At 38.8% G+C, this 16840-nt stretch overlaps 1 protein-coding gene across 1 annotated transcript in view; it reads right to left on the minus strand.

The window, feature by feature from the left end:
* The window catches only part of SYNE1 (spectrin repeat containing nuclear envelope protein 1), a 471821-nt gene that overhangs the window by 353028 nt on the left and 101953 nt on the right, over positions 1-16840 (minus strand). Inside the window, exons 35-39 of the mRNA XM_055002895.1 lie at positions 16232-16385; positions 14897-15525; positions 13646-13825; positions 3862-4012; positions 314-472 (exon numbers count right to left, since the gene is read on the minus strand). Of these exons, the coding sequence (XP_054858870.1) occupies positions 314-472; positions 3862-4012; positions 13646-13825; positions 14897-15525; positions 16232-16385 (1273 nt within the window). The remainder of the gene's footprint in view (positions 1-313; positions 473-3861; positions 4013-13645; positions 13826-14896; positions 15526-16231; positions 16386-16840) is intronic.

Consider the following 16840-nt stretch of genomic DNA (forward strand, 5'->3'; position numbering starts at 1 on the left):
GGTATTATGGTCAAGCCATTCTAAATTATTTTAATGATTGCATATTTGCTTCTTGTTTACTTCAATGACTGATTGTGGCCTGCTTGCACAAGAATTCCCTTATGGGTAGAAATGAATTTCACACTGAAATGAACTGAAATGGGATTATTTTGTTTTGATTTCCATTAGTTTTTCTTTCACAATCAATGGGTAGTTTTCCGTTCTTTCCCCCCCCCCATCTTTCATTTGCTTAGAAATTAATGAATTAATGTGCCCAACATTACACTGCAATTATGCTTTTAAGATTTCATGACTATTTAATACTTTTTCTTACATCTAGCCATTTGTCCACAGTATTGTCCATATCTGTTTTCAATGGCCCGGGCTCACAATTTGGAATCTTTTTCAGCTCAGCTAGCAAGTGTTTTCCTTTGCTTGTGAAGGTATCCAGTTCTTTCTGTCTGTCATTCAGCTCATTCCTAGCTGCTTCATGCTGTGAACAGAAATATATTCTTATTACACACAGTTTTAAAGAGGTCCACCATACACTGCTTAATCATACCTAGAGACCTAATTTTAAGATGGGAGTATCATTGAAATTGTTGTGATTAACTTAAAATCCACTGATTTCAGTGTTACTTAAGTGCAACAACCTGTCTCAGGATCACTGCATTAACTTACACATCCATAATTAACACTGTAATTAGGATCACATAGATATAATGCTACATATATTAACCATGATCCGGCAGACTGCAAGCACAGCAGTTCTTTTGTTTACTCAGGTACCTTGTATGCAGTATTACATTACTGGATATGGGTTTCTGTCCCATATAGTGGTACCTCTACAGATCTGAGTATGGAATTCTGCCTCTCGATCATGCCAACTATGCTCCAAGTTGCTGAAAACTTTTCCAATACAAATCTAAATTATGCTTAGTAGAATTGTTCTCATCCACTTCACCTTGAGCCTTCTGTATCTGGAGTTTGTTAAGATGTAAATTCTACTTTGTTCAGTGGTACTCCCATGTAAGTTTCTTCCCCAAGACCATTACTTTCGTCTTGGCAAAGTTGATGTTTAAAACCTCACCCTTACAGAAACTGCCCAGTTTGTTCAGCATCCTCCTTAAACCAATACAAGTTAAGGACACCACCACCATGTCATCTGCATATAGGAGAATCAATACTTTCTGACCACCCCCCACCCCCCACCCCAGGATAGTGGAAAGAATACAGGGCCTGACAAACCTGGAACCAGTCATCTAAATGCAGATTGAAGAGCAAATGGGCCAAAATGCACTCGTTTGACCCCTCTGAGAAATCGGGATCTCCTCTGTTGAAGAACCTGTGGGGTCTACCTCTGCAAATAGATTGGAATGTAATTCCCAAATCAGGAACCATAGGCATTTATTGATATTAGTGCCTGCTAGTTTCACCTACAGTCAGTTCCAATCTACAGAGTTGAACACAGCAGTTAGATCCACAAATGCTAAGAATATTGCCTTGGTGGGGCCTTAATACTCTGTTGAGCTACCTGGTAAAGAATCAGGCAGTGTTCAATAGTGCCTACCCCCTTCCTGAACTCTGCTTGCTCAGTCTGGATAACTTGATTGGAAGTCTCCCACTCCTATAGTTTGTACAGCAAAAATTTGCTGTACAACTTGGAGGCTATGTCCAGGAGGCTAATTGGTCAATACTTTGGGGAAACCAATTTGCAGCCCTTTTTAAATACCGGGGCTACAATACTTAGTTTCCACCCTGAAGGAAAAACACCAGTTAGATTGAACTAGGTAAACAACTTGGTAAAGGTGGGTACCTACCAATCAGGAAAGAATTTAAACAAGTCAGGACAGGTCCTCGCCAAGGAACTGACTAAAGTAGAGAGAGGTGAGGCCTCTTATTTCAAACAGGAGACCATTGTGGTGAGGTGGACAGATCTGATATCTGCCCCACTACCTCCTTCTCCCAAATGCAGGGGTGGGGGATGAATACCTGGCTGTAGTGAGCTTGCCAGTCTTTTGCTGAGATTTAAGCCTCCAGCAGAGAGGGAGGAGGGGGGAATCTGCCTATGCTAAAGGAAGCAAGTTCCAGAACCAGGACTCCCTCTTTTCTTGGGCTGCCAGACCTAGTTCCTGCCATTGCAATTTAGAAAAGTCAAACTTCTTCTGCCTAAGGAGCTTCTTATAAGCTGACCTTAAAGAGATGAGATGACTGATAGATGTTCCTTTCTTATGATGAAGAATCTGTCAAATATAGTGTGCTAGCTCTTTCCTGGTAGTTCTACATTCCTGATCAAACCACCCTCTGCCAAAATGAGTTCAAATTTTAGGGGGTCTGCAGACAGAAAGCAGAGGTTTGAGGAACTGGCATCAGAGCCATCCTGCATTAGTTCTTGGCGCAGATACCAGAGGTCGCCCTTCACCAGAGATTGAGCAAAGCTGGAGTGCAGCTGTGTGGGGACCATTTGATTCTCCTTACACAAGAGTGAGATCTCTCTAGGGGATCATGGGCAGGACTAAGCAAGACATTCCTTTAAAACGGAAGCAAAAGCCTTAATGGGCAGTTATCACTATTGGTTCTGCAGCCAATTTCCAAATAAAGGGTCTGGAGCAGTAGTGAGGATGATACTGCTATGTAATCTATTGTACTGACTCCTCAGGTGGATAAGAATGGAAACATACTGCCAGAGATATCAAACCTTGTGTCATGGAGAATATGCGACTGATAGAGTGACAGCAGTCTTAATAATCTTAGGCTTGGCTTGTTTATAACTACATCTAGTGATGACCAGTCAAGGAAATAGGCTTGTTCAGCAGCCTGGCTATTAATGTGGGACGAGAAACCAGAAAAGCCAGGTCCTATTCTGGCACTGAAATTTCTGCTTAGCAAAAGGGTGCACAGTACTGCAGGTTTAGTATCACAGAGAACAGTTCCTAGTGGCTTCTGCTCATCATTTAAAATTCCTGTAGAGTAAATTTTTAATTGCTGCAATTCATAAACCAGGGCCAAGACATATCAATCAAGAAACCATTCATGACAAACAAATCTATTTAAATACAAAAATAATTAATACAATTATTAATGTGTTAGCAAAAGCATATTTACATGACAGTAGGCTTGCAGAAAAAGAAAAAGAGCCCAGTGGTGCAGAGTGGTAAGCTGCAGTACTGCAGTCCAAGCTGCTCATGACCTGAGTTCGATCCTGGCAGAAGCCAGGTTCAGGTAGCCTACTCAAGGTTGACTCAGCCTTCCATCCTTCAAGGTCGGTAAAATGAGCACCCAGGTTCCTGGGGGTAAAGTGTAGATGACTGGGGAAGGCAATGGGGAACCACCCCGTAACAGAGTCTGCCAAGAAAAATCATGATGTGACGTCACCCCATGGGTCAGTAATGACTCGGTGCTTGCACAGGGAACTACCTTTACCTTTAGGCCTGCAGAACTTGTGACATATCACACCACAGTTCAGTATTATATGTACTGCAGCCTGACAAGGGCTTGATGAATTTAAATTGTCTGCTTAAGACAGTTTTTTTTAAACTGTGTGCTTAAGACTGCAAATGAATGTAGTTATCAAGCACTTGCCAAATCAGATGACTGGTGGACTATGTTTGACTAGTGCCCTACCAGTTGTCCAGCCAAAAATGAAGGAAGATAGATGCTTGTTTTGTCTGATAGAAAGTAAAAAGAGGACAGAAAATTGGAGTGTGTTTGGGCTTCTGCACATATGAAGGTCTTTACACAACTCAACTGAAACAACAAAGCAGAATGTCTCTGCGAAAAGAAATCTATCCTATGGTATAAAGACTAATTTATGATCTCATTAAAAGCACAAAATGTTTAACTATATAAATAATTCTGTCATTATTTTAACATGTAAATTACCTTTGATAAGGACCATTTCACATCTTCTTGATCTTTTAATATGGTTTTGATCATTGTCACATTGCTAGAAACCTCTATGGCTTTAGTTACTATGGATTTCAGACTCTGATATTCTCTCATGAGGTCAATGAGGATACAACACTGCTCCTGCCTGTCAAGAGATGTGATGATATATGTTTATTAATTAAAGTATTTATATCATACCTCTTAAAACAAATAGATATATACATTTATAAAATAATACAATAAAATAAAATGTCAAGAAATTACAAAGTGAATCAAAGCCAGTCAATTAATGCCATAATCCACGGTACCAAATAAAAACACCACTATCTGTTCCACTGCTATCAAGCTTAGCTAGTTTCATAGACCTGTCAAAATAAAATGACCTGCAGTTGTTTCTTGAACAGCAACAGAAAAACATCCATACAGATGTCTCACTGGGAAAGCGCTCTATAACCTTTAAAAAGGCTGTGTCATATGCTTCTCTAAACTTTACTTCTAATGGTATAGATACACAGAGCAAGATATTAACCTCCATGGTATAATGGCCCATGGTATAATGTCTATCAGATACTTATCCTGTCGTTCCTCCAAAGAGTTCAGGATGACTTATATGGTTCTCCCTTCCTCCCTTTTACCCTCACAACAACGCATGAGCTGGGTTAGGCTGAGAGAGAATGACTGGCCCAAGGCCAACCAGTGAATAGACGGGCACAAATTGAAATATGAATCAAATTTCGTGATGAATCGGGCCGATTCGTGTTTTGCAAAAAGCATTTTGTGGAGCTGCGGTTTTCATGAAATTCACAACTTTTGGGGCTGATTTGTTTGATTCATGAATGATTCATGATGCCAGACAGGCTGGCACCGATCCATTGATTCCCTAGGCAACATAGGCCCGGAATGTCTGCAGACATTTTGTTGCCATTGGAAACCCCAAACTTAGCCCACATAACCTTGATAGGCAGCTTTCCCTGCCAACAGGTGAGCTTCCATTCTGCCCTATACAGCAAGGAGCAGGGGGGAGGGGGTTAATCCCCTAGGCAACTGAGGATATGGGCCTTCTGTAGCCATGGGAACAGCAATCTCATCCCTCCAAACCATATTAGGAAGGTCTGTCTGCCAACCAGAGACCTGTTCTGCTCTACGTGAGCATTTCTTATATAAGGCACAGCTCTCTGCCTTGTGCTTTTCAGTTCCAGTAGAGAGAGAGAGGGAGGGAGGATTTGTTGCTGAGATTTGGAGTGAGAGAGTGGAATTGGGAGTATTTGGCTGGGTTTGCTGCTGCTTTAAAAAAAGACTGAAAAGCCTCTTATTTTCAGCTCTTGGCCTTGCTGGGAAAGTCATTGGGTGAGGGTGCCTTCTTTCCTCCACTTCACTCAACCCCAGTCTCAGGGCATTGCCTGGCTCTGGGGTCTAGCTTGACTGAGGCCTAACTTTTTTTCCTTTAACTTTCTTTGCTTATTTTTTTTTTGAATTTTTTTTAGTAGGTGAGTACAAATTACAAATAAATTTTTTATTTAAAAACCTAAATATCAATTTTCCCCCACCCTTTCCCTCCCCCCTTTTCCTCAGACTTCCAACAGCTCTCCAACCCATATCTTATTTTATTACTTACTTATCTATTCCCTCTATATAATATTATCCCGTATTTCCTTAATAAACTAATAGTATCAATTAAATTCAGATCTATTCAAAACTTAAACTTAACAATAATTAAAACTTCACTTTAAATGGTAAAGATCCCTATCTCTAATAATTCTCCCAGTTAATAACTTTAAAATTGCCATAATTTCCCCTTCACGTCCCACTTTTTCTCCAAATATTCCTTCAATCTCCCCCAGTCCTTGAAAAATTCTTCAGAATTCTGGTCTCTCAGCCTTCTTGTCATTTTGTCCATTTCTGCCATGTACAGCAACTTTTGTATCCACTCTCCAATAGATGGTATTTCTTGCACTTTCCATTTCTGCGCATATAATATTCTTGCCGCTGTTGTCATATAAAATAACAATGTTCTATGCTGCACAGGAACATCTTCCATGTTTAAGTTCAGTAGCAGGAGTTCTGGGTTCTTTATTATTGAAATCTGCAAAATCTCATTTATCGTTTCTAAAATATCTCCCCAGTACTGCCTAGCTACCTCACAAGTCCACCACATGTGATACAATGATCCTTCATGACTTTTACATTTCCAACACTTGTCAGACATCTTAGCATTTCCATAGGCTATTTTTTTTGGCGTCAAATACTACCTATTTGACGCCATCTTGAAAACATTTTCCTTAATACTGGTACAGATTGAAGTCTTCAATGTATTTTTCCACAAATACTCCCATGCTTCCATTGTTATGTCTCTTTGGCAATTTATAGCCCACTTCACCATCTGGACTTTAACAGTTTCATCCTCTGTATACCACTTCAAAAGTATTTTATAAATTTTTGAAATTTTCTTCTTACTTTCTTGTAGTATAGCTTCTTCCAATTCTGAGTCTTTCCATTTAATTCCATCTTTTGAGCGATCCAAGTTATATAAATCCTTTATCTGCCTATATTGAAACCATCCATAACAAAAAGCTAACTCTTCATCTGTTTTAATTCTTATCATATTTTGTTCCTGGATAAGAATCCTTTTATAGGACAGACATTGGTCTCTATTATAAATAGCTCTCGGGTCGATAGTTTCAAATGGTACCACCCACGAGGGGATACCTTCACCCAAATGTCTTTTATATTTTTTCCAGATTGTGAAGAGACTTCTTCTAACATAATGATGCAGAAACATAGAATCAGCTTTCAATTTATCATGCCACAAGTAGGCATGCCATCCAAACAATTTTTTATAGCCTTCCAAAGTTAGTAGCTTACAGTTCTCCAATGACATCCAATCTTTAAGCCAGACCAAACAAACTGCCTCATAGTATAATCTGATATTCGGCAACTGCAGTCCACCTCTCTCTTTGGCATCACACAAAACTTTCATTTTTACTCGGGGTTTCTTGGCTGCCCATACAAAATCAGAAATCTTCCTCTGACACTTTTCAAATTGCTTACTGTCTCTAATAATTGGAATTCTCTGTAATAAAAACATGATCCATGGTAACACATTCATTTTGACTGCCGCTATTCTTCCCAGCCATGACAGATTTAATTTATTCCATTTAATCAAGACTCAATCAATCTGCTGCCATAGCTTTTCATAATTGTTCTTAAACAAGTCAATATTCTTCGCTGTAAGCTCAATTCCTAAATATTTTACTTTATGCGTTACTTCACAATTTGTAATTTCCGTCAATTCTTGTTGTTTTTGTTTGGTCATATTCTTACATAATATCTTCGACTTTCTCTTGTTCAGATAAAATCCAGCCAAATCTCCGAATTCCTTTATTTTATCTAGCAACTTTGGCATATTTTGTATTGGATCTTCCACAATAACCATCACATCATCTGCAAAAGCTCTAACTTTGTAGATAAAATCTTTATTTTTTATGCCTCTTATAGCATCATCCTCTCAAATCTGAATCAATAGCATTTCCAAAATCAAGATAAACAACAATAGATATAATGGGCAACCTTGCCTTGTACCCTTTCTGATTTCCAATTTTTTTGTTAAATCCTTATTAACTATAATTGCTGCACATTGGTCTTTATAAATCGCTCTTACCGCTTGAATAAACTCTTTTCCCATTTGCAGTTTTTCCATTGTGGCGAACATAAAACTCCAATTTAGATTATCAAAAGCTTTCTCTGCGTCTACAAAAAAGAAACCAATTTCTTTCTCACAGTGTTTGTCATAATATTCTATCGCATTTAAAACAGTTCTCAAATTATCTTTAATTTGTCTATTTGGAAGGAAACCTGCTTGTTCTTCTGCAATAAATTCCACGAGCCCCTCCTTTAATCTCTCTGCCAAAATTCTTGCAAAGATTTTATAATCATTATTCAGCAACGAAATAGGTCGATAATTTTTAACATTACATAAGTCCTGTTCTTCCTTTGGTATCAATGATATAATGGCCTCATTCCAAGATTCTGGAACTTTTTGTCCTCTTAAAATTTCATTCATTACCACCTTCAAAAAGGGTACCAATTCATTTGCCAATGATTTATAGAATTTGGCCGTAATTCCATCTGGACCTGGTGCTTTGCCTAATTTAGTCGACTGAATAGCTTCCTTTTCTCTGTCTCTGTAATTTCCGCATTCAGCTTTTCCTTCCATTTTTCTGATATCAATGGCAATTTAATTTTATCTAAGTATTGTTCAATAGCTTCCAAATTTACTTCTTTCCTTTGATACAGTTTTGCATAAAACTTAAAAAATGCTCTACTAATCGCTGGTTGATCCATCAATGTCATTCCATTTTCTTGAATCTTAGTTATCACCTTTTTTTCTTTTTTCTTTTTCAACTGCCACGCTAAATATTTCCCAGGTTTATTTGCCCCTTCGAATGACTTTTGGTTTAATATCTTCAGTTCCCATTCCAACTCTTTGTTCTCCATTGCTTTCAATTGCTCTTGCAAGATTTTAATTTCTTGATATAGTTTCTTTTTCCCTGGCCTTTTCTTCAGTTGTACCTCCTTAGTTCTTATATTCTCCACAATTTCTTTCTTTTTTTCCTCTTTTCTCTTTTTATCCCGTGCATTTAAGTCCATTAATACTCCTCTAATAACTGCTTTATAAGTATCCCAAACTTTGTAGGTTGGAACGGTGTTATTCAAATTATACTGTATAAAGAATTTGGTCTCTTTTTGTAACAATTCTAAATTGCCCTTTTGCTGCAGCAAATCCTCATTTATTCTCCATCCTCGTCTTTTGGTGCATTTTCCAAACTTCCACATAATTGGATTATGGTCTGAGCCTACTTTTGGCATTATCTCCACATCCTTTGTCCATACAACCAAGTCCTTAGAGGCCCAGATCATATCAATTCTTGATAATGTCAAATGTCTTGGCAAAAAATACGTATACTGCTTTACCTTAGGATTATTCCTTCTCCAAACATCCTCCAAATTCTCCTGATCCTTAATTGCAAAGAAGGATTTTGGCAATAGTCCTCTTTTCTTTTGTGCACCCTTTGTTTTTTTGTCAACGTCTAAAGCCGTAACTCCGTTGAAGTCACCTGCCAAAATTATTTGTGAGTAAGTTAGTCCATCCAATTGATTCTGTAGATCCTTAAAGAAATTGTCCTTAGCACCATTAGGTGCATAAATCCCAATCAGCAAAATCTTTTCCGTATTCCAAATAATTTCCACGGCTATGTATCTGCCTTCCACATCGTTAAATATCATTTTAGGTTGCAATTCGTCTTTAATATATAAAACGACTTCTCTTTTTTTTTGCTTCGATGTAGCTGCAAATTCCCTTTTCAATTTAGCATTTTTTAAATATTTCACATCTTGTTTCTTAATATGGGTCTCCTGTAAGGAAATTATATTGCAATTCTGTTTAGATAGCCAATGGAAAATAGTTTTACGTTTAGAAGGTGAGTTCAGTCCATTTACATTCCAAGATATGATTTTGCACTCCATAATCAAATTCTGGATCTTTTAGGTAAGTCTTTTTCATTGTCCATAAAAAACCTCTCCATCTCATGCCTGGACCTGATCGTTTTCTTGACTGCTTGGTATTCAAAACTCAAACCCTCTGGTATCTCCCATCTATATCTAATATTCAAATCCTTCAACATTTGAACCAATTCTCTGTATTTCTTCCTTTCCAACAAGACTCCCCTAGGTAGCTCTTTCATTATTCACACTCTTTTTCCAGCAATTTCCAAAGGGTTTTTAAACTGCTTACTCACAATATCTTCTCTTGTTCTTTTTGTTGTAAATTGCACTATCATATCTCTTGGTAGATTTTTTTGAGCTGCATATTTTGAATTAATTCTGTAAGCCACATCCAGAAGAGCCGCCACTTCTTCCACTTCCTTGTCCAAAAATTCTGCAAGTATTTTTGATATCTGCTCTTGGGCTGATTTCCCTTCTACTTCTGGGACTCCGCGAAATCTGAGTTGTCTTTCCATGTGTTTACATTCCATCACGGCCATTCTTCCTTGCAAACCCTTGGTTTCTATCTTAAAAGAAGCAGACAATTTATCAACTTCATCTTCCATTACTTTAACTTTCAGCTGCGTCGTTTGTAATTCCTTCTTGACCTCATCAATACTCTTGGCTACTTCTGCCACCTCCGATTTAAGTGTCTCTTTAAAGTCTTTCGCCATATCCCTTATCATATTCTTAATCTCTTTCTTTCCATCTGCCACTTTCTTATCCAGGCTCTCCAACGCCGACTGCCACTCCTTCTTTGACATCGTGGGGCTAGCTTTACCTCGCTCCCATGAGTCCGCTCTCTTCCGCAACTCTGTGGCGAAGATAATTTATTATTTTCAAAGTTAAGTCCTCTATCTTAAACAAATTCTTCTCCAGTTAAAAAATTCCGGTGTCCAAAATGGCGGGCGTCTTTTCTCTATGGTTTTGGCTCGAAGCTTCTGCCCTTATCCTTCTCCAAGAAGGCCCACTTCCGCTAAGGTTGAGGTCTTGCCCTTTCTCTTTTCCAAAACGGCGCACTTCCTTTTCCGGGTTTCCTTTAGCCGCCGCTTCCAACCCGTTACTCTATTGCTTTGACGCACTTCCTGCTCCATCATGGCCACACAGCAGTTCTCGCGTTTCTTCAAGTTTCCCACAGTTCACTGTCTCTCTTAGACCACAGGTATGTAAACAATAATCACTTTTCCGCTCTAATTCTTCTAAATAAATTCTTTTTAACTCAGTCACTTTGCTGGAACATAGCCAGTAAGTTTTTAAAACTTAGCAATTTTTATCTTCCGAATTAATTCAGTTCCTCTTATCAAAATTCTTCTCGAAAAGAGAGATAGCAATCTTTACCTTAAAAGTTCTACTTGCAGGTCGTAATCGCTGTTTCAGTGCTTAAAATGTTCCAAATTGGTCCAAATTAATTGCTGAAGCTTGGGTACGATGATCTTATGTCAATTCAATTACTCCAAAGCTGCTGCAGAGATCTTTGCCATCCTTCATAGAGCGGGACCTCAAGGCTGGGTGGGCTATCGTTGCGCAGATCTCCCCCCACAGCCGAGATCAACGCACCCTCTGGATCCTGAGCGTTCATGCCTGTTCTCCGCCTGAGAACAGGGGGCCGCGGGCGATCGAGCACCCCACTAGCCCTCACAAACAGCGGCTCAGACAGCTCCGCTCCTGAGCTGCGTCAGACCACCATGATCCCAAACCGGAAGTCCCCTAACTTTCGTTGCTTATATTCTTATTTAGAGCATTTGTTCTTCCTGGCTTGTTGGGTGAGGGTGGGTGGAGGAGAGCCTGCTGGAGTCTCCCTGTGAGTTTGGCATCTTTGGTATGAAGGGGGCCATTGAAGTGCCCTGGGTTCTGACAATCACAAAACTAACAAATCGTTTTGTAAAACAGGACAATTTTGTGAAATTTCGTGATTCCTGGAATGCGACAAAACATGAAATGTTCATTTCGTTTTTTCCCCATTTTGTGCTCATCTCTACCAGTGAACTATATAGAGCAGTGTTTCCCAAAGTTGTCTGGACCGCGACCCATTTAAAAAAAAATTCAAAGTGCGGGACCCACCTAATACAATAACCATATATAACGCACCCGTGCCTAACATGAAGAAAAAGAAGCAGCGTTATATTGCTGCTGCAGCATTTTCTCGTTAATACATATCGTAACTATGTGAAGGACTGTTCAATTAAGAAAAAAAGAAAAACACCCAGTTATAATTGAAATTTTTACTTACTAAATATAAGATGTGATATTTCAATGAGAAGGATGTATTTGTTTCCTATTTCTTGCCATTACAGCTTTAGCGTCGACTTCGATTTTAGTCACCTTTAATCGCAATGAATTAGTTACATCCAATTTATTTTGGTATTTAGTTTTAATATGAACCATGGCTGAAAATCCCACTTCACATAAGTATGAGGTAGTGAAGGGGAGGAGGACTTTCATGGCTTCATCAAACAGGCAGGGATAGGTGTCAGCAACTGAAAGCCAGAATTTCGTTAATTGCTTGCGATTAAAAGTGTTTTTCAGCGATGTATCTTCTGATAAATCAATAAGTTCTTCATTTGCTTTTGTTGACATTACAGTTGGTATGTTGTCTTGAAACGGGTTACAAATACAGCTCATCATGTTGAACTTTTTCATCTCTTCCCCAAAGTAGGCGTCAAAGTTATTTTCCAACTCTGTTAAATGAGTGGAAATTGCAGACACTACATTGATATCTGGCTGCACTTCGTTTTCTATAATGAAAGTTTCAAATGTTTCAAAACAATCATACTTGCCTTCCTTGATACATCTCTTCCACAACATAAGTTGTGGCCCAGCCAACGTGTTGCGACTGTTGCCCTATCAGTTTCAGGGCCCACCCAATATCCGCTCGCGACCCACCAGTGGGTCCCGACCCATACTTTGGGAAACAGCGCTCTGGAGGATTCCGTTTCATCAGCGCTGATGAAATCAAAGTTACGCCTCCCCTTTTTTTTTGCTTTCTTAAAGGCAGGATAGCGCTATATCGACCTTTCATTGAACTTAAAGTAGTTCAGACCTCCACCCATCACTCACATGATAGGCTGCCTCTTTGCCTGCCACTTTCCACAAAAAAAATCGGTGCTTTTCTGTGGTGATTTGGTTTGAACTGCTTAAAAGTTTTTTTCTATTTGGAAGAGCTTTTCTGTCAGGAGATCCATAGCTTCAAAGAGTCTCAACCATGGCACCGCATGCTGCAGTACTGCTTGTGGTTGCCCAATTGGTTCTACACATGATCCAGACCTCGATGCATCTGTACCTGGCATATCTTACACATCATGCGAAAGCGTAACACCCATGTCCGCTTCCGAGTTGCCCTGGAACGTAGGCAGAAGTTGAGAGAGAGGCACGGGACCAACAGGCAACAAAGCAAGAAAAGCAAATTGAATGATCTTCTCAATTGTTTTGTGCAATAACACCCTACAAAAATATTTTTTTTAAAAAAGAAGTGAAAAAGGACAGTTAAGTGAATGATTGATCAAGCCACCAAATAATTGGAAAATATTTTACACATCAAATCCACTCAGCTGGTTTACAGCTCAGAGATGGGGGTGGGGTGGGGGGAATCTGAGCTGCGATTTCCTGCCACAAGAAAAAGAATGGGTGGGACTGACTCTCTCTCTCTTGCAAAACACCTCGGCTTTTTTCCTGTCTCTTGTTACATTGTTTCCCACCCCTAAATTCTCAGAGAATTTTTGAAAGAGTGTGTGTGTGTGTGTGTGTGTGAAACTCTCCCTCCCTCCCCAGCTGAGAATCGCATTGAGCTGATGGTTTTTTTTAACTACAATTCCCAGGGATCATTGCAGGATCTGACACTTGCCCATGTGTCTTGTGTGTTTTGACCATGAGAGTCAGTGACAGTGGGAGTGGCCAAATAATCATTTGTGGCGGTACTTGGGAAAAAGCGTTGTCATGCGTTCTCACGCATGGGGGAAATAGCAGTAAATTCCTGTCACAACATGGAAAAAAACAGAACAAGAGCTTTAGCAGTTAAAGCAGAAGAATAGTAGGACGTTAATGGCATGTGCATGGCATGATTGCAAAACAGTGTGGACAAATGTGAATAAAACGGTAGAATTGTGCTAATGTGACGCTAAAATAAGGCAGTGTGGAAACGGCCTGTTTGTAACTGGCAATCAAGTCATGATGATCCAAATTTGTGGATTTTTATGCATCCCTAACAACATCTAAACATTGCATTTAACTATGTACTTACTTTTCCAGGATTAGTTTCTTAGTATCCTCCCAAGTAAGTTCCAAACAATTTATCTCTTTGTCAACTTCTGGAGCAAGGTTTATATCTTTTTGAACTATTTGCTTTGCTTTGCTCATTAGCCATTTAAGTTCATGTTGGTGAGAATTCAGTTCATCGTCCAACTGATTAAAAACCCTTAATCTGCAAATTAACAAATCTGTATTATGTATTAATAATTCACTTGTTAAATTTATATACATTGCAACATAAGAGCAACAGATAAAAATATAGCACAATGACTGCTTCAGTATTACAAGAACAATCTGAAATTCATGGCGCTGCTGCAGATTTATATAGATGTAATTGACAAAAAATGATATAATCCTATCTTCATGTAAATATTGCTTCCCCACCCACTCCAGTCACACAATGTACTCGTAAATATTTAATAAAAATATAGGCTAACCTTTGTCTAAAGTATATCATCACATTTGATGTTTTATATCCAATGAGTGTACAGCACATATTTTTGCTTAATTTAAATAGGCTGCTGGCCTGCAGTTGAAGATGTTGAAAGACAGTTAAGTTCACACTTTCAGTTGAAAAAAAAAATATTGCCTCCCAGCTTGGCTCATGTTGTTGAACAACTGTTTATGGTTAAAAAGGTTAGTGACTTCTTTCTGATAGCTGATGAATGGGCTCAATAAAAGTTTGCTGTTTTCTACAAAGAATTTGTCATGTAATAATTAAAATTGTCATGGGAAGTAACAGATGTATACATATCTTGGTGTTCTCTCTCTCTCTCTCTCTCTCTCTCTCTCACTCTGTGTGTGTGTGTGTGTAAAATGACTGAGCTAGTAACATGGAAGCAAGATTGTATTGCTATTGCTTTATTTTTACTTTATCAGCCATCTCCTTCAGCAGGTCTCTGGAGAGGCGGCATATACATTTTATAAAATAAATGAGACAAAATTACTGTGACAGCTCAAAATCTGAGTGATAGGACACAGGCATCCCCTTAGCTTCTTGAATACATCCTTGTTTTGCTTTATTAAAGTGTGGAAAAATTCACTTATGGTGCACAGAGTGTAGCAGTACTTTGCAAAACTGACGTTCCTGTGAGAATGGAGTCTGTATCTCATCTAAGACTTGAAACTGTTTAATGTGTTGATTACTGAATGTTGGAGCTGCTAAATCAGAATTAAGGAGATTCCACCTTTCCTGAATTTCATCTGGATGGAAAAGCCATCCTCACTCATTCTTTTTCTTTACCTTTGCTGAATTTCTTGAAGACTTGGTTCTTTCAGTCCTTCCTTGTCGGCCCTTTCTTCAATGCCCTCAATGCTTTTTAAAAGCTGCTCTTTATGCTCCATGACAGACTTATGCAGTGCAGCAAGGGCTTCTGCTTCATTTTGTTTGGTTCCCAGCAATGACTGGACAGATTCCAGTTCTATGGAGAGATTGTCAGCAATATTCCTGCAAGAGGTCCTTTGCTCAGAACCATCATGTTTCAGATGATACTGGGCTTTAGTAAGGGATGCATCCAAAGTGCTTGCAGTAGATTCCAGTTTGCTGACATCCTGAATAACTTCACTCAGCTCTTTCTTCAGCATTTTAGATTTAGACTTGTCTATATTTCTAGTGGTTTCTACCATCTGTCTCAAGCGGGAGAGTACCTTTGATGCAGCAGCACGAAGCTCTAGGAAGACCTTGAGATGGGGCAGAAGCTCTTGCCTTCGACTAATTACTTGACTGGCCTCTTGGTAAAGCTGGAGACAGTCTTCAGCCTTATTCTGGAACAGACTATGGTCCTCCGGCCAACTGAAAGAGCACAGCTTTTCAACATGACTCCTCAGTCTCTTTAGGTCTTTATACTTATTTTTCACTTCCGCTTCATGATCCTGTAATATGAACAATAAGGAATAAATGTATTTAACGCATTAAAAAGTGAAATATAGCACATTTTGTTAACACAAGCCTTGCTCAGAAAGCCAGCAGAATTTGTTATTAAGGTGCCACCAAACATTGATCAGTGTTTTTTTCCAAATTCCAAATGCTTTTTTACAAATTCAGAATTCAAGCTTTACATTTGTGCAGTCCAAAGCAGCAGTCTGTGTTCTTCTTTCTAGAGGTTATTTTGTAACATTAAGACATCAGTCAAAGGCTCACTCTGGCCTTTGCTCCATCAACAGCTATGGCCTCGGTAAAATGGTGGATGAGGAACTGAAGGACTCTTTTCTTATTTTCCTCCCTGCATCTCCATCACTTTAGATCATCATGATGATGGAAAGTGCCATTATGGTGACCGCTGCTGGGGTTTTCAAGGCAAGAGACTGACAGAGGTGGTTTGCCATAACAATGCTGGTCTTCCTTGGTGGTCTCCCATCCAATACTACCCAAGCTGTCCCTGCTTAGCTTCTGAGATCTGACGAGATGATGCTAGCCTGGGCTATCCAGGTTAGGGCAAGATTACTATAAGGGCACTATATTTCAACTTGCTCCTGTTCATGGATCGTAGTATCATGTTACACTGCAAATAGAAACTTGGAAAAGTTCTGTGCATGTAATGTTTTAATTTGGATATTTTATTTTAAAAGCATACTTTACCTTGTTGTGACATATAGCTGGCTGTTGATCAGCTGTATTTATCTCAGACGTAGCATGGAGTTTACCAAGGAATTGCTTAATCCAGTCAGAAAAACTTAGGAGGAGATCATCAAACTGCCTGTGTTCAGCAACTGCAGCTTGGAGCAAACTGATTCTATAAGACAACAAAGTTAATTTTTTAAAGTTTTCTAAAATCTCCAACAGGTGAGCCAATAAAAAATATGTCCAAGTTAACAGCAAAATCCACTGAGAAAGTTTCATGCAAATCTCTCATTCATTTCAGTAGGATTTATAAGAGAGTATTTCTCAGTGGGTGGTACCTTAAACCTAGAAAAAGAAATGAAAATAGATGAGGCAGGGATTGTATTCACCTCTAGCCAAGAGTATGTAGTATAATGGCATGAAAACAACAGTTGTTGCAAGCAGAGTTTAAATAGGGACTTCTGATAAGTCCATCATTAGTTTTTTACATTAAATTATAAAGAAATATATAATATTTAGCATTAGAAGTGTTCAAAGAGTCTATGTACACTATCTTAGTAATCTTTACAACAAACTTAAGGACTTTTCACCCATATATAATTTCAGATGCCTTTAGATGAGAAAAGA

This window comes from Eublepharis macularius, chromosome 1 (genome assembly GCF_028583425.1).
Source record: "Eublepharis macularius isolate TG4126 chromosome 1, MPM_Emac_v1.0, whole genome shotgun sequence".
Lineage (NCBI taxonomy): Eukaryota > Metazoa > Chordata > Lepidosauria > Squamata > Eublepharidae > Eublepharis > Eublepharis macularius.